General features: G+C 42.7%; 2 protein-coding genes across 3 annotated transcripts in view; both read left to right on the plus strand.

Annotated features, from left to right (window-relative positions):
• The window catches only part of LOC143152704 (uncharacterized), a 42092-nt gene extending 21331 nt beyond the window's left edge, over positions 1–20761 (plus strand). Inside the window, exons 1-6 of one of the 2 annotated variants that reach the window (XM_076323099.1) lie at positions 14302–14377; positions 16477–16646; positions 18527–18720; positions 19212–19244; positions 19929–20044; positions 20632–20761. In XM_076323099.1, the coding sequence (XP_076179214.1) occupies positions 16537–16646; positions 18527–18720; positions 19212–19244; positions 19929–20044; positions 20632–20655 (477 nt within the window). In that variant the 5' untranslated portion in view covers positions 14302–14377; positions 16477–16536 and the 3' untranslated portion in view covers positions 20656–20761. Of the gene's footprint in view, positions 1–14301; positions 14378–16476; positions 16647–18526; positions 18721–19211; positions 19245–19928; positions 20045–20631 lie in introns of those variants that run through there. The other variant, XM_076323100.1, reaches the window with a different exon arrangement.
• Positions 20664–22015, plus strand: LOC143152563 (uncharacterized). The gene is made up of 4 exons (XM_076322861.1): positions 20664–20818; positions 20859–20922; positions 20974–21115; positions 21381–22015. The coding sequence occupies exons 1-4, from the start codon at positions 20664–20666 to the stop codon at positions 21902–21904; spliced, it is 885 nt and encodes a 294-aa protein (XP_076178976.1). The 3' UTR covers positions 21905–22015.
• The last annotated feature ends 1723 nt before the right edge of the window (positions 22016–23738 follow it).

A 23738-nucleotide genomic window follows, 5' to 3' on the forward strand; every position in this document is an offset into this window, starting at 1 on the left:
CGTACTGCTGACAATCAAAAGTATTTTGTTTCAGTACCATAGTTTATTTTGTTTAGTAAAAAATCTCGATAATGCCCATTGGAAAAATAACTCCGATTCCAATGCTTCAACTTGTCGATCTTGCCCGTTCAGCGATACAATTTTCGGTTCACTTTGTATCCCACGTTCGTTGCCACCAATGGCTATCTCCGGAATGGAGACTTCTTTCCAAGTGTTTTGTCACGTTCCTTACGAGTTTCAAAACTTCGATCCCTCTTTGGCAAACAATCGCAGCGGCCGCTAACACGCGCGTGTCCAAAATTTTGAGAAACCAGCCCTCGACATCCTCGAGCCCCGTGTTCGCACCGTGGTAAAAAAGCTCGAAATTTTCCAAGTTCTAATTAGAACTTTCGGTGTTCTCCCCGGGCTATAAATGTCTACAGGGGGGGGGGGAGGAGGAGGTGAAAAAGAAAAATACATGGAAACTCTTAACCTGAAAAACAGCGAAGAAATTCGTAGCGCGCGGATCCGTCCGGGACTCGACACTTTTTCTCGGCGAGCGAGATAGGCGTGTGTGTAAAAATCACAACACGGCGACTCTGAACAAAGTCACGGAGAGACAAACATTTATACGAGGCTGGTTTCTTATTGTTCTTGTGTGCCGCGCGGGAATTCTTTCGCGACACCGCCACCCCGTATAACGGATTAACTCTTGACGTACCGAGATGGGATGTTTGAAATACCTCGTAGCTTTTTCATTGTTATATTAATTCTTATAGTATTTTTCTTTTAAACATTCTATTGATCGTGACGAATCTATTAAAATCACCATGATCGAATATTTCTAGAAAAGATGGTCAATATTCTTTACCAGGACACCATACCTTTTTCATCGTTACATTAGTTATCAATACAGTACTTTTGTTTTGAACATTCTATTAATCGTGATGTCATTTATTAAAATTACCATGATCGAATATTTCTAGAAAAGATGGTCAATGTTCTTTACCAGGACACCATAGCTTCTCCATCGTTACATTAGTTATCAATACAGTATTTTTGTTTTGAACATTCTATTAATCGTGATGTCATTTATTAAAATTACCATGATCGAATATTTCTAGAAAAGATGGTCAATATTCTTTACCAGGACACCATACCTTTTTCATCCTTACATTAGTTATCGATACAGTATTTTTGTTTTGAACATTTTATTAATCGTGATGTCATTTATTAAAATTACCACGATCGAATATTTCTAGAAAAGATGGTCAATATTCTTTACCAGGACACCATACCTTTTTCATCCTTACATTAGTTATCGATACAGTATTTTTGTTTTGAACATTCTATTAATCGTGATGTCATTTATTAAAATTACCATGATCGAATATTTCTAGAAAAGATGGTCAATATTCTTTACCAGGACACCATAGCTTCTTTATCGTTACATTAGTTATCGATACAGTATTTTTGTTTTGAACATTCTATTAATCGTGATGTCATTTATTAAAGTTACCATGATCGAATATTTCTAAAAAAGATGGTCAATGTTCTTTACCAGGATACCACAGCTTTTTCATCGTTACATTAGTTATCAATACAGTACTTTTGTTTCGAACATTCTATTAATCGTGATGTCATTTATTAAAATTACCATGATCGAATATTTCTAGAAAAGATGGTCAATGTTCTTTACCAGGACACCATAGCTTCTTCATCGTTACATTAGTTATTAATACAGTATTTTTGTTTCGAACATCGATAATATTACTCGTGACAATTCTATTAAAATCACCATGGTGACCCACTTATTTCACCATGTATAACGGTCGATTCTTATCACTCTAGATTCTATTCACAACTATCCACAGCAGACGCTGTCAAGTTACCAAACGACTGGTTTTAATGTACACACGTATCGTGCACTTTGTACTACTATTTTATTTCGATACGAATTCAAATAATTACCAATACAAATCATTTACCGAGAGAAGTGCAAAGAAAATCGTTCAAGTTTCTAATTTAATCGCAAAAATTTAAGTAGATTTCTACTTTTCTGTGCTCACCGATCTAAATTAGCGACAAAACCCTTTGAAAAATTGCTACACATTTCCACCAGTTATAGAAAGTACATATGATACGTATACTGCACTCTGTGCTACTAAATTCAACTAACCACCAATACAACTCATTTACCGAGAAAATTAGAAAAGAAACAAAAGTACAAATTTCTAATTTAACTAGAAAAATTTAAGCAGATTTCTCCTTGTCTGTCCTCACTGATCTAAATTAGCCACGAAACTCTTTGAAAAATTGCTACACATTTCCACCAGTTATAGAAAGTACATATGATACGTATACTGCACTCTGTGCTTCTAAATTCAACTAACCACCAATACAACTCATTTACCGAGACAATTAAAAACGAAACAAAAGTACAAATTTCTAATTTAATCGCAAAAATTTAAGCAGATTTCTTCTTCTCTGTCCTCACCGATTTAAAATACCCACGAAACCCTTTGAGAAATTGTTACACGTTTCCACCGGTTATAGAAAGGTGATCGAAAAAAGAAACACGTATCAAAGTCGTTGAGGGATCTTTCCTTGGTACGGTAAGGGTTAAGCGAGCCTCGATGTCGCGTTGTTTTTCGTTTGCGGTCGCGTCGCGTCGCGTCGCGTCGCGTCGTGTGTTACGAGCGGTTTTGCCTTCCTTCACCGAGGCGCTCTAATTTTCCTTGTCGACGACCAAGTCGTGTGGGCAAAAATAGCCTAATTACACGCCTTTGGCCGACCGGGGCATTCGTGCAGACAACCCGAACGGGCAAACCGGATGTGCCGGGGATTAGAGGCAAAGGTGGCGGCCGGGTGATTAGCGAAACGGAAACGACTTTTCAGGGATTTAAACTTTCCTCCGCTCGGTATCTGCGGTGCGGTTGCGCGCGCTTCTCATGCGGGCCGTACTCGAAACACATTAATCCATTTCTACTTGCTGGACGGGGGAGGGGGTACGAAACAATATCGAGCGACCGGGGGATAGGGGGCAAAAGGTCCAAATGCAACGGCCCTGTTTTAAAAGTCAAACAGACGGTCCCGGTGGAGAGTTTAATTAAGTTGATTAACTCGCGGTACGGCCCGCAACTTCTTGCGCGATCCTCGCAGCGGCGAAAGAATAATTCGCTCGCTTCGAAACGGTTCTCGACTCGAGCGTTTTTTCTCCGTCGTTCATATTTGTCGAAGAGCGCCACTCCTCCCGTTCGGAGCGTTTCTTCGACCGTTTTTAACGAAACAGAGACATCGATAACGGGTAAAAATTTCCAGGTGTAATTCAATTACTCGGGGAGTCGTCCCGACGAATCCGTCGTGGATTTAAATCGCGCACCGGAGCTCGGGAGATTAGATAGGAACGAGTCGAGAGATTTGCGGAATTAAGTAAAAAAAAAGAAACAAAAACGGAACGTCGAATATTGCGTTATCGGTAACAATACGCGGTAACGATACCGGAACGTTCATCGCGTGCCAGTTGTAGTTATTTATTTTTTTTTGTATTCAAATTTGTTTACATCTACGAAGCCAGGTGTAACTGTAATCGAGGTGAAATGAAATTTAACGGGGAGGTATATTTCATCCGGTGATAGAACGAAGAGAAAATTCGAAATAAAATTTTGCCGGTCGAGTCTCTTCGTTATCGAGAGAATCGGCGCTCGAAAATACGCCGGGGAGTTATTTTACGCTCGGTGGTAAACAGAAATTTGGAAATGAAATTTTTACACCCGGGTCTTCGTTTTCGAGTAAATCGGCGGGCGAAAATACGCTCGGGAGTTATTTTTCGCTCGTTGGTAAACAGAGAACGCGGAATGAAATTTTGACGCGGGAGTCTTCGCGTTCGAGAAAATCGCCGCGCGAAAATACGCTTAATGATCAGAGTTCGGCGAACCGGGGCTTTGGAATTACCGCCGCGCGGGTTCAATTAAGCGTTACACAGAGCCGGGTGAAAATTTCTGGGTATTTATCGCGCGAAAACAGTTCGAAAACGTGGAATAGAATTTTTCTTTTCGCGGTGGGTTCCATTTCCGAGGAGAATCACCGATGAAAATGCGTCGTGTCGGCTAACGCGTCTGGCCATTATCCGTTGTTTCCACTTTTGTGTGTGTGTGTGTGTTTTGTAAACATTAATTGTGCCGCTGTATTATCCGTTTTCCGTCGATCGTGCCATCTTACGGGCAGTTAGAACGAATTAAGGTAGATAATACGGTGGCCAATTGCTTACGAACACCCGCCCCAAGTAGAAATAACGAGCAATGGACAGACACGCCATGTAAGTCCGTTGCACGCGCGGTCCGATTAATTTTCCAAATCGATTTTCTCGAAAACGTGGCCCCCGTACGAAGGAACAATTTTACACGTTTTCAATTTATTTCCGCGCAATAATTACTACGTTCTGCGATCGCGCGAATTGTATCTCAGACGGGTGCATATCGATGCAAATTCTAACGTTTGGAATGTACGAAGATAGCGCTGCGAGGTATTCGAGATGAGACAAAGGTAACAAGGGACGTTCAATAAACAGATTGTTAGTAACACGGTTATTAGTAAGTTGGAAATTGTACCGTGCAAAGTGATCAGACGGTCGGGACGAAAGAGATTTATTTTCACTGTTCGCGAAACAAATTCTCACCGTGTTAAATCTATCTAATCGAATACGAATCGAGACTTCGGCTCGTTACAGCATCACCGTCGTATCTGTGCCCATTACGGATCGTTCTCGCTGTATGCGTGCTCGGTATACACCGAGTTCGACCGTATTTCATTTCTATCGCTTTTGTTTCGAAAAAATCACTGTTTCTCATTACGAATTCAACGTTACCTCGTCGGTAGACGAGGTAGCGCGATCGATGTTTCGTCGTCCCGAAAATTTCTGCCAATTAACGGAACTTGCGCCGATGAAAACGTGCACGACGAAAATACACGGAATAATAATTACAACTGATTCGTCTCCGATCGTTGAGTAATTCGTGGAAAGTAAATTTTCCTGTAAGTTCGACGAACCGATCGGTACATTTTACAGTGTCGTTTCCTTTTGTATTTACTTTTTCGCGACAGTGTATCTCTTACGTAGTTCCTTCTGGTCTTCAGACGTTACATATCGACAGATTTGTTACTTCCCTAGCGTAATTTGAGTCAGTTGAATCTTGTACGAGACATCTGGGTCCAAACAGACCCGTAATTTTGAAGTTGCACGCACAAATATTTTGAATAAACGGTCTGTTATTTTATCGCGCCTGGTTTTGTTTCTAAAGAATGCTGTATTAACGTTAAACATGGTTCGGTGAAAGTAAAATTTTGCTCTGATTGTGCTGTGTAAATTTAAGCTTGATCGAAGAACGACAGAAGCAACCAGAAATATATTGTTATCACTATTAGCAACCGTGAAGCACGATTTTTATTTACGAAATAGTGTAGCCATTTTTAACAATCTAGTAGAAACTTATTCAACCGACGAATTTTACAAAAACGGTATACACGATTCGAATAGACATTGAGAGGGATTGTCAAAGGAAGTAATTTCGACGAATAAAATCTTTGACAATTAAGGCAACGTACAAACTTATTTACTCGAATATTTTCCAAGTAAAACAAATTTTGCAAAAATGGTATGCACAATTCGAATAGACATTGAGAGGAGATTGTCAAAGGAAGTAATTTCGACGGATAAAATCTTTAACAACTAAGGAAACATACAGACTTATTTACTCGAATATTTTCCAAGTAAAACAAATTTTGCAAAAATAGTATGCACAATTCGAATAGACATTGAGAGGAGATTGTCAAAGGAAGTAATTTCGACGGATAAAATCTTTAACAACTAAGGAAACATACAGACTTACTTACTCGTATACTTTCCAAGTAAAACAAATTTTGCAAAAATAGTACGCACAATTCGAATAGACATTGAGAGGAGATTGTCAAAGGAAGTAATTTCGACGGATAAAATCTTTAACAACTAAGGAAACATACAGACTTATTTACTCGAATATTTTCCAAGTAAAACAAATTTTGCAAAAATGGTATGCACAATTCGAATAGACATTGAGAGGAGATTGTCAAAGGAAGTAATTTCAAGGAATAAAATCTTTAACAACTAAGGGAACGTACAAACTTATTTACTCGAATACTTTCCAAGTAAAACAAATTTTGCAAAAATTATATATACAATTCGCATCGACATTGAGAGGAGGTTGTCAGCGAGAATAATTTCTCTGAATAAAATCACGTAACGTAATTGATCAGATACGTTAGTTTAGCCACACGTTACAAAAGAAACGCGGCAGCTCCCCGCGGTACCTAATCTTTCGTCACAAAGAATTCCATACGCGACGAGCGGTAGTCTCTCGGCGATTTAACGACATTTCTCCGCGCGTGAATCGTCGTGAACAAAACCGTGACGGTGTACGCGTGGTCGATCGTGGTCTCTGTCGACGACGGGAGCGAACAAAGGAAAAACGGAACGCGGAACTCGCGGCGCAAGACGAAAGACGACGGTTCCGTTGGACAAACTCGCCCTCCGTGGACGCGTTTCCTCTTCTGATTGTTTCCACTCTCCCGTCGTCTCGCTCTTAGAAAGTTTGTCGATACATCGACGGCCAACTGTTACGAACCGTCACCGGCGTTCCTACTTACGTGTCGCATTTACGTATACGTATTTCGAAACGATCGATCGTCGGTGAGCGCGAGCGCGCCGCGCGAGTCACGCGGGGAAAGTGCAAAATACTTTGATCCTACGGGCTGGAGGGTACCAGGGAAATGCTTCGAGTGCAGACTCGGTGGGTGTGTGTATTTTCATTATTTTTCCTCTCCTTCTTCTTCTCTCTCCGTTCGCTTCTTCTTTAGTTTAAAGAGACGTCCCACGTCCCGGTACCAGGGTGGAGGACCCCGATGCACTCGGAGCTGTTGGGTTGGCCGACGAACGTAGGAGGAGCGACGAAGAGAACCGTTGCTCGGGAGAGGGTTAGGGGTTGGGGCTTGGCGCGGTGAAACCCTCGCCAAACAGGGACTGGGAAGGTCTCAAAGAAAAGAACTACTCGCGCTGCCGAGACGCTCTCCTGCCAGGGCTTGACCCTTTTTTTAATTGCATCCAGACCAAAGTTAGAAACAGCGAACGGTGCCTTCCTCGAGTGAAGACGAGAAAGAATAAGCGAAAGACGCCCGCGCGGAACGGGACCGCGCAACGTCGTTCGCTGGAACGAATTATACGTTCGAGGAGACCACGGATCGTACGTGTCCCCTCCGCGCGTTGCCCGAGCCGTGCTGGAAACGGTTGGAACGCAAAATATGTGGGTCAGGGTCGTGGCTCGAGACCATCCAGTTCTCTTTCTCTCTTTTCACTATTCCCACCACCTCCACTTTCCTCTCTTTCTCTCTTTGCTTACTTCAAATCCGAGTTTAATGGGCTCGTGGCGGCGTATTACGCTTCTGATATTATTACGAGAGATTTTTGTCGAGAACCCGGAGGATTAGGGTTCTCCCAGACGGTCTCTCCTCGGTTCGAGAAGGGCTTCCCCGGTCTCTCTTGGTCCTTAATGTTCGTTAACAGTTCGTTCGCTTAATCGTGCTCGAAGGAGTGCTGGTAATTATTTCTTCTTTTTTTTCTTCTCTTCTTTTCTTCGCGGTTACTGAAAAGCCGTCGATCGTCGAGTCCGATTTTCTCGCGAGTGCTCGAATTTATCGGCGTGGGTTTCTCTTTAAATTTCGTGCTAAACATTGTTTGCGATTGCTACCGGACAAAGTTACTCGTGGAACATGTTTCGCGACTTGTGTAAAAAGATCCAATTGGGATATAGTATATTGGTTCTTTTTAACGGTTGAGGATCGATCGTTCGTTGTTTTCGTCCGAACTCGGAGAACGGAAAAAAATGTTGTAATTATTTTGTCGCGGTGATCGTGACGATCAACCGTCGAGTGTGATTTTCTCGCAGGTGATTCAATTGTTGGCAATGGTTTTCGGTTAAATTTCTGAAAATATCACTCGCGACGAGACACCGCTATTGGATAAACGTACACGCGGAACAAAACGTTACAAGTTTCACCGAACGATTTGCGACTTACGTAAAAAAATCCAATCAGGGAATAATTTAGCGTTTTCTTAAGGCTGCGGCCTAACTGAACGCCGTGCAATGACAAATTCGACCGAACGACGAAAGAAACAAAACGTGAAAAGAGATGTCGAATTTTGTTCAATTGGTGTTTTTTTATTCTTTGTTTCTTTCGATCGGATTTGTCCCTGTGGAACGTTTAGTTAAGACGCGATTGATTGTTAGATCTCATCGATTCAAATTCATTGGAAAGTAGATAATGGCAATTCTTTTCTCTTGGTAATTATTTTTCGACGACTATCGAAAAGAATCAAACATCAAGTGTCATTTTCTCATGGGTACTGGAATTACATTGGCGAGGGGTTTTTCTTTTAATTTTTACAAATATTATTCACGACGAGACACTACTGTTGGTTGAACGTACTCGTAGAATCAAACGCTTTAAGTTTCACCGACTTACGTAAAAAGATCCAATCAGAGAATAATGTATGGTTTTCTTAACGGTCACGATCAATTGTTCGATTTTCTCTTGCGGAACTCGTCGAAGAACCGAGAAAACACTTTGGTTTCGTCGCGTATAAACATCACGTGCAACGAAGTCGTTAATATAATTTATTTTTAAATTTTTCTCGGGTTCTGGTCATATTTCTCGATAAATGTGCAAACCGACTCGAATAGAAACGAACGATTACGAAAGAAGGTCTGAAACAATTTCTAAAGTCCGATTAATCACGTCCGTGGGTGAGCTCTTGTAATTAATTCTTTTAATCAATAATTGAAACGCAGTAACTTTAAAACGTAGTCGAGTTTTCATCGTTGACACTCGATTGTCGGTGAACGTTTCTTTAAATTTTCATAAATATCGTTTCGAAAAGAACTTTTAACCAGGCACTAATATCCATTTATAGATCGTGTACACTTATCGAAGGATAACATTTATGAAGTTCACTCGATGCCATTGCGCCGCGTAACCTTTTGTAAATTTAATTCCTTTGAACGTACAGGGCATTTATTTTTTTTTCACTTTGCCTTGAATTACGTATCGTTGGTGTTGGCCAAGAAATTTGCAATCCGCGATTATCACGATCACGGGCTTGCTGAATATTAACCTTCTCGAACGAGCGGTTAATAATTTTGTCGAATGACACACGAGCCCGAATGCCGACAATAAAAGCAACATTCGCGTGACTGGGTCGCATTCGAAGCCACGGTACACGTGCACGATACATTTCTCCGAAAGGAGTTAAATTTACCAAGTAAGCTATTAATAAATACGCACGAATCCATTTACGAGTATTTGTCTCGGGATTTACGTATCGAGCCGTATCGAGTTTAAATTTTCAAATGTGTCGTCGCAATTTCGGCCCTCTGTTTTCGTTCGCGAGTGCGACACAATCGTGGAAGTTACTTTTCGAAGTATTTCGTATGAAAAAAAAATGTCAGTTCCCTTCTCGTGCACGAATCGACGGTCGATGTGTCCGTCGATCGTTTCGTTGCAATTTTTCCCCGCTACGTTCGTTTATTCAACGTCTCGTGCATTTTAATCGATAGAAATAGTACACAATCGATAGTCCATCGTCGGATTGTCGATGGAAAACTAGTCGAACCGGATGAATTTTGCATAGGTTGCTTTCTAAGTGATCCGAGCCTATGTGGAAAAACCGGTAAACAAAGTGGGTCAGCCACGAAAATAATCTAAATCCGAATCCTTAATCGTCTCGTTAAAACTTTCACGACATGGAAACCAGATTGCGCCACTTCATAATTCAACGAGCACGCGGTTGGAAAAAGTTTGACTATTTGGTTAAATTTTTTCTTTTTCTCTTTATTTTCCTTTTATTTTTTAATTTTCTTCCCTTCTTTTTTCGTATCGTTCTCGAACTGTATTTTTAGTCGGCACACGCCACGTTCCACGTGCGCCTGGTTTATCTAACATTTGTCGCGGCGAATTGGGGCTTCAACCTAATCCCGTCTTAAGGTTGCGATACCGGGTCCTGGTTGCTGAAGTAACCGGCAATAGTTGGAGAGCATTAGCGTAGACACTCACCCAAGCTGTGCATATTTCATATTCACCGGTATCGCGTTACACACATAATTTTTTTCAACACCGTGAAAGATTAATGGACGCGGTCGTATATACACTGTCGAGCGTATGTTCGAAACCACCTTCCTCGCCATTAGAGTTTCACGTAGAAACAAAACTTTATGCACGGACTTACCGCTAAACCACAACCGACCTTAAGTAATCGTTTACGCGTTTTAAAACCGTTGATAATAAAATCGAGCCGGGAGGTGTTCGACAGCGTCGATGGGAAATCAGCTCGATGTGAATTTACGAAACGTCGGTTATTTTCGAAAATGATCCAAGTGGATTCCGCTGAAGCTCCGATTTCGAAATACCATTTACTCGTAAGTAATTTACCAGTAATTAAAATGTCGAATAAATCGTTCAGAATTTGAGAAATCTCCTCCTCTCGAGCGTGCATAAATTTTCGACGAACTTGCCCCGCCTCGGAAATGATTTGTGTCGTCTGCGATAAATTTTCTAACGATTTACAACGATACGTAATAAACTTGGAAGTTTCTCGTTAGCGATATTCTTCCGACAGTGTTCTAGATGCGGGTAATTCGGTTAACAGCGTACAATTCTCGGTACCGTCGCTCGCTTAAGAAAAATGATACAAAAATTAGAAATATAGCGAAAGAATCGGAAAAGAATCGATAGCCGGATTGGCCGGAAGTTCATACCATGAAAAGAGTAAAAAATCACAGGATCGAATTGCGTTTGTCGTCACAACTTCAATTTTATAAAGAATAATATCTGGTTGTTCGGAAAGTCGTTAATTTTTTCACTCAAAAGGAAACACGATTTTTTCAAAGCGTGTAAACATTTTACTAAATTGTACACTCTCCATTCTGGAAAACGAAATTACTTTCCGAACAAGCTGATATACATATTGCGAGAACGCGTTGGGTCGAGAAAGACCCGGAGGGCGCACCACGATCGTACCCCTGGAACACAGATTGCTTCTGAAACGCGGCGAAAAACTACGAAAAGTCGATGTACGCGTGCTCGGTTGAACTTCGACGACCCACTTTTGCATCGCGAAAGAGCCCGAGAAGAGTCGAGTCGATTGACCGTAAGTTCAAAGTATCCGGGGATCGTCGGGGCGGGTTCACGATCGGTAGGGTATACGCTCACGTAGTTTCCATTTAAGGCTTAAGTTGCTAGTTTTGCTTCCGCCCCAGCCGACACGAATATCGAGTTAGAAGTAGCTTCCGCTGCAGCTCGAAGTTCCGAGCGGGGGCAACGTTGCGGGGAGTTAACGCTCGAAAGACGTACGTACGCGCCGTGACGCCGGGATATCGATGGTTCGGTAGCGAGAGCGGTTCGGTAAGTCGGGTTAGACGTCGCGGACGTTTCCGTTCCTTCTTTCCTTAAGCTTTTGCCAGCCGTCGAGGGTTTCGACGCGCGCCGACCGGGTTGCGCAATAAATCGTTGTTAAGCTCTCGCATCACCGCGCAACGTGGAGATCCACCCGTTCTCCTCCCCCTGGCTCGTTACGAGGGAAATCTCCAAAGGACGACGACGACGACAACGACGACGGTGCTTATACACCTCGTTCGGTCGCGATATTAATAAACCTAACCGCCCCCGAAGCGAGCGGGAACCGCGGGGTCAATTTACGCGGCTTTACAATGCCTCCGCTCCGCGCGACGTCATATAATCACGGTTAAGGATAAATTAGACACAACCGGGTTGGCGTGCGGTGATCGTAGCTGCTGTTTTCAGAATGTCAAGGGTCCACGGGTCTTATCGCGCGTTAATTAACACGCTAATCGCGGCCTAAGTGGCCCGCGAGTTATCGCTGTAATTGATCCAAATTTATTACGCGCGCTCGGGAAACGTCTCGTTTCAGGACACACGTGGCTGAGACGATCGACCATTTTGGGTGGAGCGTGGAATTTTGTTTTTCTAACCCGGTGGACGACGCGCGTGTACACTCTCGTTGGGGAACACACCAGGGTGGGACGATCGACCTATTAAGTACAGCGAGGAATTTTGTTTTTCTATTCGAGTGGGCAACGCAGGGGTTCGACACTTATTGGTTGTTAAATAAGTTTCGTCGTTCGATAAGAAATGGAGCTATCAGGTTCGTCGTTTTATTTTTCCAAAGATGGTAGTATCGTTTGACGAACACGTGAGAAGTTTCGTGTAGATATGTCGACTCGTTCGTATATTTACAGTTATTCAAAGTTGAAGTGGCATAGTATGTTTTTACAATGGAGAAAATAACAAAACTTATCGAACAATCTAGTGTACGCTTACACTCTCGTTCGAGGACATGCTAGAGAGACGATCAATCCTCCGGGTACGGTTTAGAACTTTATTTCTCTATTCTAGTGGATGACGCGTTTATAGCACACCTGCATACTCTAGTTCGAGGGTACACTGGCGTAGGACGATCAACCCTTTAATGGTTCAGAGTTTCGATTTTATGTCTCGGTGGAGAACGCGCGTACAGCGCGTACAGCATTTTGGAGTTTCGTAGTCGGAAGTTATAGCATCGAAACGTGCATCCGCGATAACATCTGCATTCGTTCGATCGTTCACCACATCGTTGCATTTGCATTCCGAATGCGAAGATTGGCGACGTTCGCTCGCGATTTCCAATTGTTTCTCGGTGATATCGTTCGTAGACGCCGTGGCTACGAAGCGATCGAACCGCGTTTCCACAGTGTCTCGAACGACGTGCTTTACCCATAGACGCTTCCAAAAATTCAGTTATACGACGCACGAAAGGTTTTAGAAACGAAAGACGAGGAGACGCGCGGTCGCGACACTCGTGGGTCGGACTCTGGCCGCTGGCGAAGACAAGTGGGTCGGTACGACGTGCAAGCTCCAGTCCCTAGCAGAGACATGTGGGTCGGTACGAGATATCGGCACCGTACCCGAAGGGTTAATCCCCGTCCGTTATGGTCGCGAGGGGGGAACAAAAGAACGCGACACCGTGAAAAAGAAGGCTGAGTTCTTCGAACCTTTCTACGTGAAATCTGTCACTTCGAGAGTGTATAGAAAATTAAACAAATAAAAAACTGAGCTGTACAGACCGTGAAAAAGTAGAGGTGAGTTCTTCGTACCTTTCTACGTAAAATCTGTTACTTTGAGAGTATATAAAAAATTAAAGGAATAAAAAACTGAGCTGTACAGACTGTGAGAAAGTAGAGGTGAGCTCTTCGAATCTTTCTCCGTGAAATTTGTCACTTCGAGGGTATATAAAAAATTAAACAAATAAAAAACTGATCTGTACAGACTGTGAAAAAGTAGAGATGAATTCTTCGAACCTTTCTCAGCCGAAATCTGTCGTTTCGAGAATGTGTAACAAATTGGTGATCTTCGAAATCTATCGTTCCGAGAGGGTATGGAAAATTGGGAAGAATGAAAAGTTGAACGACGAGATCCGTGAAAAGTAGGTGTTCATTCTTCCAACCTTTCACTGCGAAATCTGTCGTTTGAAGAGGGTATAAGAAATTAGAGAACATTGGGGAAAAAACTATTGGACAGGGTATGAAAAATTGGAGAATTTTCAGAAAGAATAAAAAATTGCATCTTGCGCCTTAAGCGTCGGAAAGGATCGTGTATGCGATTGAAAATTTCGAAAAATGGACCGACGTATCGCATCGCGCGCGATCGTGGCTCGAGTTTTTCGAATTCGTTTCGGATCTTTAAGCAGGCAGCGTCGCGTCGTTGAACGATGATTAATGGTTCGGTCGCGACCAGCGACGCTTTCTTATCCCCGTTCGAACTTCCAAGCAACGTGTACGATGCCCGACAATCGCGAACGCGTAATGCATAAAGAACCCGTGACACGAGTTTCCTTTTAAGAGTGGCGCGTATTGCTCGATTCGCATCCATTGGCGGCGTAAGAAAAAAAAGAAGAAAAAAGAAAACGTTCGACGACTACCCGCGTGAGCTCGTTAAGAACAATCGCGTGGCGTCGCGTAACGCGGTGCACGCCCGGTACGAAACGAGACGCCATTTTTCTCGAATTTTCGAGTCACTGTGCGTACCGAGAACGTCCCGAAACGTACGAATGTATCGCGATCGACACCGATTAGAGACGGTAGTGATCGTCGTGACTCGCGATTAACAATATCCCCACCCATGTCTATCTTTCCGAAAGACCCCGAGAACGCGGACGCAGTGGATCTGCAGAAGAGGCTGGAAATGCTGAACAACATGATGGACCAGGAAGCACGAGCCGAACAGGCACGACGACAGATATTGTACAATATAGGCCACTGTAAGTACTCGCCAAGTTACAGTTTAAGTGGCTGCTGTTTTATTCGAATACTCTCTAGCACGAGAGGAATGTCCCCGATCAATTGCTACTCTTGACTCGATTACAACCGTGCGCTCGTCGCTTGCGCTAATTTCAGTTTCCTTTTCCGGCCGCGGTGCATTGCGTGTCGCGGGCGCGATTTGGCATAGGCGTCGCCATCGTTCCCGCGAGCTTGCGAGTTCCTTTCCGATCGGTCGCCCGTAGAAGTATGCGCGCACACGTATACTAGTACACACCGCTTGCGTGTAATTTTCGTTTCTGGCACTTTGTTATTTCGTTTCGCGGTTACACTGTTCCGTTTCCGATACCGTATTACGAGACATCGGTAAATTAGAATAAACGGTGAATTCAGGGCGGAGAATACGACGAAACTCCGTCGAAATAAATTCTAACGTTATTTTCGTTTCGCGACTCCCCACGCTGAACTCCTTTAACGGTTGGTGAATGTATTCAAGAAATGGAGCCTCTTGGCTCGAATTTAATCCATTTGGTATTAAATATTTCCTCGATATTTGGAAAGTATTTTTCCAGGTTAGATCGGACGTTGAATTCGTTGCGTTCTTTAATTTTCTACGTTCGATCGTGTACGGAAGTAGCACCACGCGCAAGGAAATTGTACTTTTTGTTAATTTTACGTACCGTTGTGTTTATAGCGAGGAGATGTACAGGCTGATTCAAATAGAGGCATTTTCTAAGATGTGTTACTCGATAGCCGAATCCCCAGTAAATTTTCTGCCCTATAAATCGGCGAGATCGTTCGATTATTTTCAAATTTCCCTTGTATTCGTATCGTTGTTACGATTAGTTTAACGGTTTTATCGCGGTAGATTTTTATTCACGATTTTTGGAACGAGTTCGCTCGAATGCTATTTCGGTGCGGCTGAAGAAGGTTCTGGCCAGTTTTTCGCATAAAAATCGATTCGGCGCCATGCTACTTTTTATCTGCGATCAGCGACCATAAGAATACTTTGTGCAATTGCAATTGCATTATCCACGGAGCCCGCGCGTGGATGACATCATCTAACAAGCGTGGTACGAAACGCCGCTCCTATTGTAGTTATCGACCATTGAAAATCGTCGGTAACTTACCCCTAAGTAGATTTCTTACCCCCCGTTTAGAGTTCTCTCGCCATTAATGATCATCGCATCTTTGGCATGGTGAAAATTTCATACCTCTCTCTCGCCCTATTTTTTTGTAAAAACATTTATCAGTCTGCCTATTCTCGCTCTCCCCGTTTATGGATTTCCATTGTACCACCCCCTCTCGACCCGTCACCACCACCCCTCTAATGAAAATACTAAACTCTCCCGCTGACACGTCAAATACCTTGGATGTTAATCAAGGACTCGCATGGATATTAACTATTTCTATCTACTCCCCGCTGTTGCACCGTTTCCATTTTCGGATTCGTCCAATATCGACCAATTCCGCATCGGGAAATTTTGCAAAATTCTCGCGACGGATTATCGAGACGACGGGTTTCGAATTACACTAAATAAAAACAAACAAACAAAAAACAAGAAAGAAAACAGAATAAAAAGCACGCTTTTCCTTTTTTCTTTCGAAGAAAATGTTAATTCGCGGAGAGGGATGTCGTTAACATTTTTCGAGTAAATTCTTCCGTTTAGGCTTTCGAAGAAAATGTTTTTCACGAAGACATTTTCCGAGTAAATTTTTCCGCTCAGTCTTTCAAAGAAATGTTACTCGCGGAGACATTTTCCGAGTAAATTTTTCCGCTCAGTCTTTCAAAGAAATGGTATTCGCGGAGACATTTTCCGAGTAAATCTTTCCGTTTCGGCTTTCGAAGAAAATGTTACACGCGGTGATATTTTTCGAGTAAATTTTTCCGCTTGTTAGTCACTCGCGTTACTTTCACAGAAGGTAAAGGACAATTAGCGAGTTGTATTTCGGTTGACGTTAATCTATAGGAAAAGTGATTTCGTTTGTACGAGTTAATGAATTATTTCCTCGCGTTGAAATGTTTCTCTCGAAAGATGACGATTGTGCCGAGAGGTTTGTCCCTGTCCTGTAGTAACTTGAAATTTTAATTGCCTTTTAGCGGGCTACTCGGAGGATTCGGACTACACGTCGGACCTGAATTATCCAGTATACGGACAAGATGCGAACAGCTCGGCTTCGCAGTTTCGTACCGCTGCCAACCAATTGGCTACCCCTCAAAGATCTCTCGAGACCTCGAGAGAAAATAGCTACGAGAGGGATGATCATCAGGTATTGATCGATCGATGCTACGCCGTCTCTATTTATTAGTTGCCAAGCTTGCAAGTAGGATTACCGAATCGAAAATTTGTTTTCGTGATACGTACCTACATTCTGAAAAACAAAACGATGCACTATTCTTTTACAAAAGAGATTTTAACGATACTGGAAAATAATTGTACGGTTAATTTTCAAATTAATTTTAAACATTTTAACGCGATGGTAATCGCTAAAATTGAGAATGTATATTAAATTTTCCAACGACAGAGAAATATATTGTCTCAATATCGATAGATTCGGATACAATGGTAGAAAATTAATTCGTCCCTGATAATGTTAATGCTTGTTAGTCGTCTTTGTACGAATATTCTGTGTTAATTCACCTTCTCGCATATGTATGTTATATCGAATTAGGGTATCGTATGTAACCCGTTTGAGACGGTTAAAAAGGGGTATTGTGTAGAGATCATTTATCAAATGGGGTATTGTACCCTAGAATGGAGTACGTCTGGCAACCCTACTTGGAAGACTAATAACGTCGGGTCGCTGGCTTCCGTTCACGAAACGAAGTTTTCTTTCGCTCTAAGTATTAGGTTGTAGTAACCCTCTTAAATACAAGTGTTCGATAGGTTGTACGTTGCGAACGCTATCTCGTATTTCAGGAATTCGCGGAGATGTTCGTTTCGAATTTCAACCGTGTGTATTTTCAATTAGTTATTTCGCACGTGACTATAGAAACTACGAATAATCGCGTATAAAGTATTTACCGTGCGTTAAACGCTGATAAATGTTGTTTTACGATTAGTATAATTGAACCTTGTATCTTTCCACATTATTGATAAGTGCAATCGTCGCAAAAATGTTTCGATACGGGCAGAGTTGGATATTTTATTCGAATAAATCTACGAACAAAGGTAATTTATATGAACGATATCGGTGATGTTCGACACTCGACGCAGCATAATATTTTTAGAAATAAAATTCTATCGTTTAATTAGTAGCCGTTCACTCTTCTCAACTTTCTAATTAATTAACAAATGTATACAAAAAGGAGAACTTTAATATTATCCGATAATATATTCGCTTTAAGGTAATTAATAACGAATATCGTACGATATGCAAATATTGTGTTCTTGTTCGCAATAATCATAATTATACAATTCTGTCATCGTCAATCTTTCGTTATCTCCATATTTTTAACAGTCACCGAAACACCCTTTCGTGAATGTAAGACAGGTCCGATTTGGTGTCGTGTGTCGTGTGTCGTGTGTCGTGTGTCGGTGTTGCGTGTCGCGTGTCGTGTCACCGTCACCCGATGTCGCCTGACGTCATATTTATTGGTCGTTGAGCCCCTTCGAATAAAGAATAATATCGTATTCGAATAAATTTCTTACGAATAACAGATTTACTTTAACGAGTAATATTTTCTGGAATAAAATCGTTGTTCGTTATTCGTAAATAAATCTGTGGCTATCACCTATTGATCTTTATTCGTAAATTTTCTCTACGAACAATTCCGAAGTATTAATCTTTATTCGTTGTTTCTTGCTCTCCTCAGTCCGAAGGATTTATTTTTCGAATACATTTCGCCCAACTCTGACTACAAGAAAGTTCTTCGTTGTACGCTTCGAACAAACTTCAAATCGACAAAAAAAAGAAAGCACGATCGAATATCTTTTCACGGTACTGGTTTGAAAAATCATCGAACGATGTAAATATTTTAGATTCGCGAGTTAAACGAGCATACCCTTTGTGAAGGAACACCGTGGTAAAATTCTGCTCGCGAATGGAAGACGAAGGTTTTCTCTTCGTGAAACGTAATTCCCGGAATGGTAATTCATGAAAGTTAGCGACGTAGAAGAATGTAACGAAAGAATCGTTTGTGTCGTTAGATTCCAGCCACAGTTGGAAGCAGACTGGCACCGAGTAATTACGGAAGTTACGGTGGATCGGGCCACAGCCCACGTTATGACGAACCGTACCCCGAAGAAGGTCCACCGCAAAGGTATTCTCAGTCTCAGCACGCTACAGAATCTTCCGAGCCACTATTCTACAATAGTAGACCAAGACACTATAAGGAATACAGGTATTTCACATTTACATGCCTTAAAGCACAAAGTACACACAGAATCGATTATAGAGTACCTACCTACACGCCACGATCGGTAACAGTTCTCCCTTACAGCAAATATTTCTTTGAGCGTGGCTGTCGAATCACGATACACCAAACAGATAGTAATTCTTCTCTTTCTTTTATTCCTCTCGCCCTTTTCTCTCTGGATTGCGAAACTGCTGTCACTTTGTTCACTTTCAATTTTGACAATCGCACGCAGTCGATGTTTCGTTTCTTCTTTTTTTTCTATCTTTTTTTTTTTTATTGAGAAGATCAACAGGGTCGTGCACTTTGTCGAGACTTTTCTTTCTCTCTCTATCTCTCTCTCTCTCTTTCTCTATCGAGTGCTTGTCTCTACGGTGTTGTATCGTTTGAATTCAATTCGTAATCTGTTGTACGGCCCTGGTCGTCGATCGCGACGTACTTGAAGAAAAAAAACGTTTATTGTTTTTTGCCTGATACAGACGACGGAAGCACACGTGGGATTACGAGGACAGGTACGAAATAAGTACCCCAGCAATTTTCGTGAGAAATTCAACGATTTTCATCGCATACTCGAATGTTAGATCACACGACTCATCCTAGCAATGTTTCTGTTTCTTTTTTTTTCTTTTCATTAGCGATACCACACTGTTAGTTCGATCCTGTGTCTTGGCGCACCGTCAACGTAGCTTATTTTACATGCAACAACGTTGCACACATGCCAGGCACGTGTGTGCACGTTCGATCACGGAATAGAGCAACGTTCTTATATAGCTTTTGTACGTCGCGCAATTACTCGATGGAATCCTTTTCACGGCTGGCTCCTCATTGCGCGTTCATACTTATCGAGCAAATCACGATTACGCTTTATACGTTATCTCGCGGAACAGCGAAAGGAAATATCTACAGAGATTTTTTTAGCTGAGTAGAGTTCGAAGTGACTAGATGGAGAATGTCGTCGCTGATTATGATAATAGTTCGCGTTTGACGGGCCAAAGAGAATGCACCGAACATCCACAGGTAGTTGCATGGTGCAATCAGTGTCGTTGCAGTTGTCAAGGGAGTCGGTGGAAGTGTCGTCCTTTCGCCAACCATACTTTCAGCGAGCATCGTCATTTATCGCGGGTCATTTCGTCTACGCTTTTATCGCTCCCTATCGATTATCGCGACTTTATTTCATCGTTGTCCCGTGGTTTCAGCCAAGATGGCTGGTACAGCGAGGGTTACGACTATCACGGTACAAGGGTCGACGAAACGAGGATGTACAGCGATACGGAGTACTACCCGAGTACCACGACGAGCTCCAGACGAAGAGGTAACGTACGACTCGAATACGTAACTCGTGTGTCGCCATTTCAATTTCGCGGGACAAGATTTTCGAAATTTCAACCTTCTCGAAGTTTTCTTGCGATATCGTTCGATTTCAACGTAACTCGTTTAATCTTCTTATATATATATTTTTTTCGTCGTAATTGACAGAAGATTCAGCTTCCAGGAGCAAAAATTAAACGACTTTGCGATTTTAAAAACACGTCCGTAAACTTTTCCACCATCGAACAACGTTCGATTCCATACGAGTAACTTATTTTTCAATTTACACAATATTGTGTATCGACTCGATTTCTATACAGGATGGACCACGAATCAGCGAGTGGATGAAAAGTTTGTTTCGTCTCGACGATTCGAGAAAGGGAAAGAGTCGAGGACAAATTTCGTACAATTGTCTCGGTGTTCCAGAATCATATTGTATCGAATAAAAAGAACGTACGACCTGCCGGCTAACTGCAGAACAAACTAAGCTGATCGTGTTCCTTGGTCCACCCTGTATAATTGTTCTTGCGCAACAAGCAACGACCCTTGGTATTTTATATTATAATTTGCTCCGTTTATCCGCGTAAACAGGTCCCCATAGACGGCCATCTTTAGAGAGGCAGATGACTTTGTACGACGATCACTCTTATTACGCCGATGAATACTGTACCGACGGAAGAGTCGGGAAAATGAGTGCCACGTATTCGGAATGCCAGACGGACATCAGATACAATGAGTACTACGATAGCATCACGGGATACACTTATCAAGATGAGAGGTAAGTGGTCCGAATAACGTCGTTCTCGTGCTATTATTAGCGCGATACGTATTGGTTTTTCTCATCCGATGTTACAACTGACATTGTTCGCGTTGCTAGATACGGTCAAGACGACGAAGACAGACAGTGGGACAGCGGAGGGAAGTGGTATTTAGGAACAAGTACCTATTACGAGAACAAACGGAATAGAAAAACGCTTCCACAGAGGCCTGCATCTAGCATTGGTATTCATCGACCCGATTATAGACCAACAGTTACCAGACAACGCAGTTACGAATCCGACGAACTCAACTACAGGTACTATCGAAGATTCTATCCTTTCTTTCCGTTAATTTACGTGTACGCGCAACAATGAGCTCGATCGAAACAGTTGGAGACATTTGCGCGTGAATCGTGTTCGTTCGAAGCTCGGTGATTCGATGACGTAGCGTTACCGTGGGAAGAAAAGGTTAGAATCATTTTCCAAAAGTGTACGATCCCACGTCTATCTATAAAGAGAGTTTCTATCGAAGTAGAAATCAATGTTGGGCCGTATTAGTGACACGTTTATTTATATTTACAGTGGCCATAGTACCCGTCGTCGAAAACCACTTCAACCGCAACAACGACCGACTTCTCGGCAAGAAGGGACGGGAAAGAAACTACCTCCGACACCGACGAAACCAAGCAATGTTATTATCAGCCATAAGCTTGCCTCTTTACCTGCCACGCCGAGCAGGCAACTGCCAAAGACTAGAACGCCCTCTGAGGAGAGCTACTACAAGTCTGAATACAACGAGGACTATAATTACGCTTATCGTAGCCAGGACAACTTACCTCAGGATACCTACATTGACAGCATATACACCGAGCAGGGTGGTTACGATCAGATGCACGCCCCAGGGAAAACTCAATACCCCGAAGGTAGTCAATACGGGTCTAGTTACACGCCTCAGGTCGCCGACCAGTACGGTCGTTCGTATCAAGAGCCACCGACCCAGGATCCGTACGATCAAACATATTTACAGAACTCGTACAAGGACGAGTACCAAACGCCTTACCTTCAACAGAACACGCAAGTTTATCAGGAAACGTATCAGGACATGACATATCCGAACGCCAGTCAAGCGAACGATCAATATCCCAGCCAGCCCGTCGATCAATATAGAAAAACGAGCAAAGAGGATAATTATCAAGTGATGGGTTACGAGCAAAACAACCTGCACAAGAACAGAAAGAAAACGCACTCGTACAAAGAGGATACGTATCAAGAGCAATACGGCGATTACGGCGTGTCCGTGCCGTCGAGCGTATACGACCAAAACAACGTGACGAACACCTACAATCAGTATCAGGCAGAGCAATACGATTCGCAGTACAATATAAATACATCGACCGGTTATCAGAAAACTTATCCAGACACCTACAATCAGGGCACATACAATCAGGACACGTACAAACAGAGTACATATAATCAGGACCCCTACAACGTACAGGATAGCTACAGTCAACAGGACACATACAGTCAACAGGATACTTACAAACAACAGGATACCTACAATCAGCAGGACACGTACAATCAACAAGATACATACAATCAACAGGATACCTACAACCAACGGGATACATACAATCAACAGGATACGTACAATCAACAGGATGCATACAATAAACAGGATACCTACAACCAACAAGATGTGTACAATAAGCAGCCCACCTACAACCAACAAGATACGTACAACAAACAGGATACCTACAACCAACAGGATACTTACAATCAACAGGATACTTACAACCAACAGGATACTTACAACCAGCAAGATACTTACAACCAGCAAGATACTTACAATCAACAAGATACTTACAACCAGCAAGATACTTACAACCAACAAGACACTTACAACCAACAAGATACCTACAATCAACAGGATATCTACGGTAAACAAGATACCTACGGTAAACAGGATACCTACGGTAAACAAGATACCTACGGTAAACAGGATACCTACGCTACACAGGACACTTACCCTACACAGGATGCCTACGGTAAACAGGATACCTATGCTAAACAGGATGCCTACGGTAAACAGGATATCTACGCTAAACAGGACACCTATGCTAAACAGGATACCTACGCTAAACAGGATACCTACGCTAAACAGGATACCTACGCTAAACAGGATGCCTACGGTAAACAGGATACCTACGCTAAACAGGATGCATACGGTAAACAGGATGCCTACGCTAAACAAGATGCATACGGTAAACAGGATACTTACGCTAAGCAGGATGCCTATGGTAAACAGGCACCCGTTACGTCGCAAAGCAATTACGAGGATCCGTACAGTAAGCAAAAAGACTACGTTGATTACGAGCCACCGTACAGTAAGGAGGAGACCATCAGCACGACCTACAAGAACGATTATCAGGATCAATACCAGGATTATCAAGATCAGTACGAGGAGTCGTATTACGGCTCGTATCAAGGATCATTCGAAGAACGTTACAAGGAGAGTCCAGTGGCCAGCACGGAGAGGAGACAAAGCGACGTGCCGGAGTTGTCGGTGACGACGCCGAGAGGTCAGACGAGAGCAAATGGCTATCAGTCGGGCGATCCGAATTACTTCTACTCGTCCCAGGAGAGTCCAGAGGTGTCGGCGGTTGGACTGGCGAGAAGGAAGAGACTCGGGCAGCACGAACCGAGTCAGCTCGTGCAACAGAACACCGATTCGTTGGAGTCCAGGGACGACGAGCTGAAGGAGTCCATCGACACTGTCGTGAGTTCGGTCAGCAGCATCCCACAGAAGAAAGGTATCAGCGATTACGCGACGCTCGGTGACTCCGTCTCTGTTGCTTCCACGTTGATCGAGTCTCCACCGACCACGGTGCAGCCTGTAACGACCACGATGGTCAACCACGTGACTGCCAATCACGTAGCGAC

This window comes from Ptiloglossa arizonensis, chromosome 11 (assembly GCF_051014685.1).
Source record: "Ptiloglossa arizonensis isolate GNS036 chromosome 11, iyPtiAriz1_principal, whole genome shotgun sequence".
In the NCBI taxonomy this organism is placed as follows: Eukaryota; Metazoa; Arthropoda; class Insecta; order Hymenoptera; family Colletidae; genus Ptiloglossa; species Ptiloglossa arizonensis.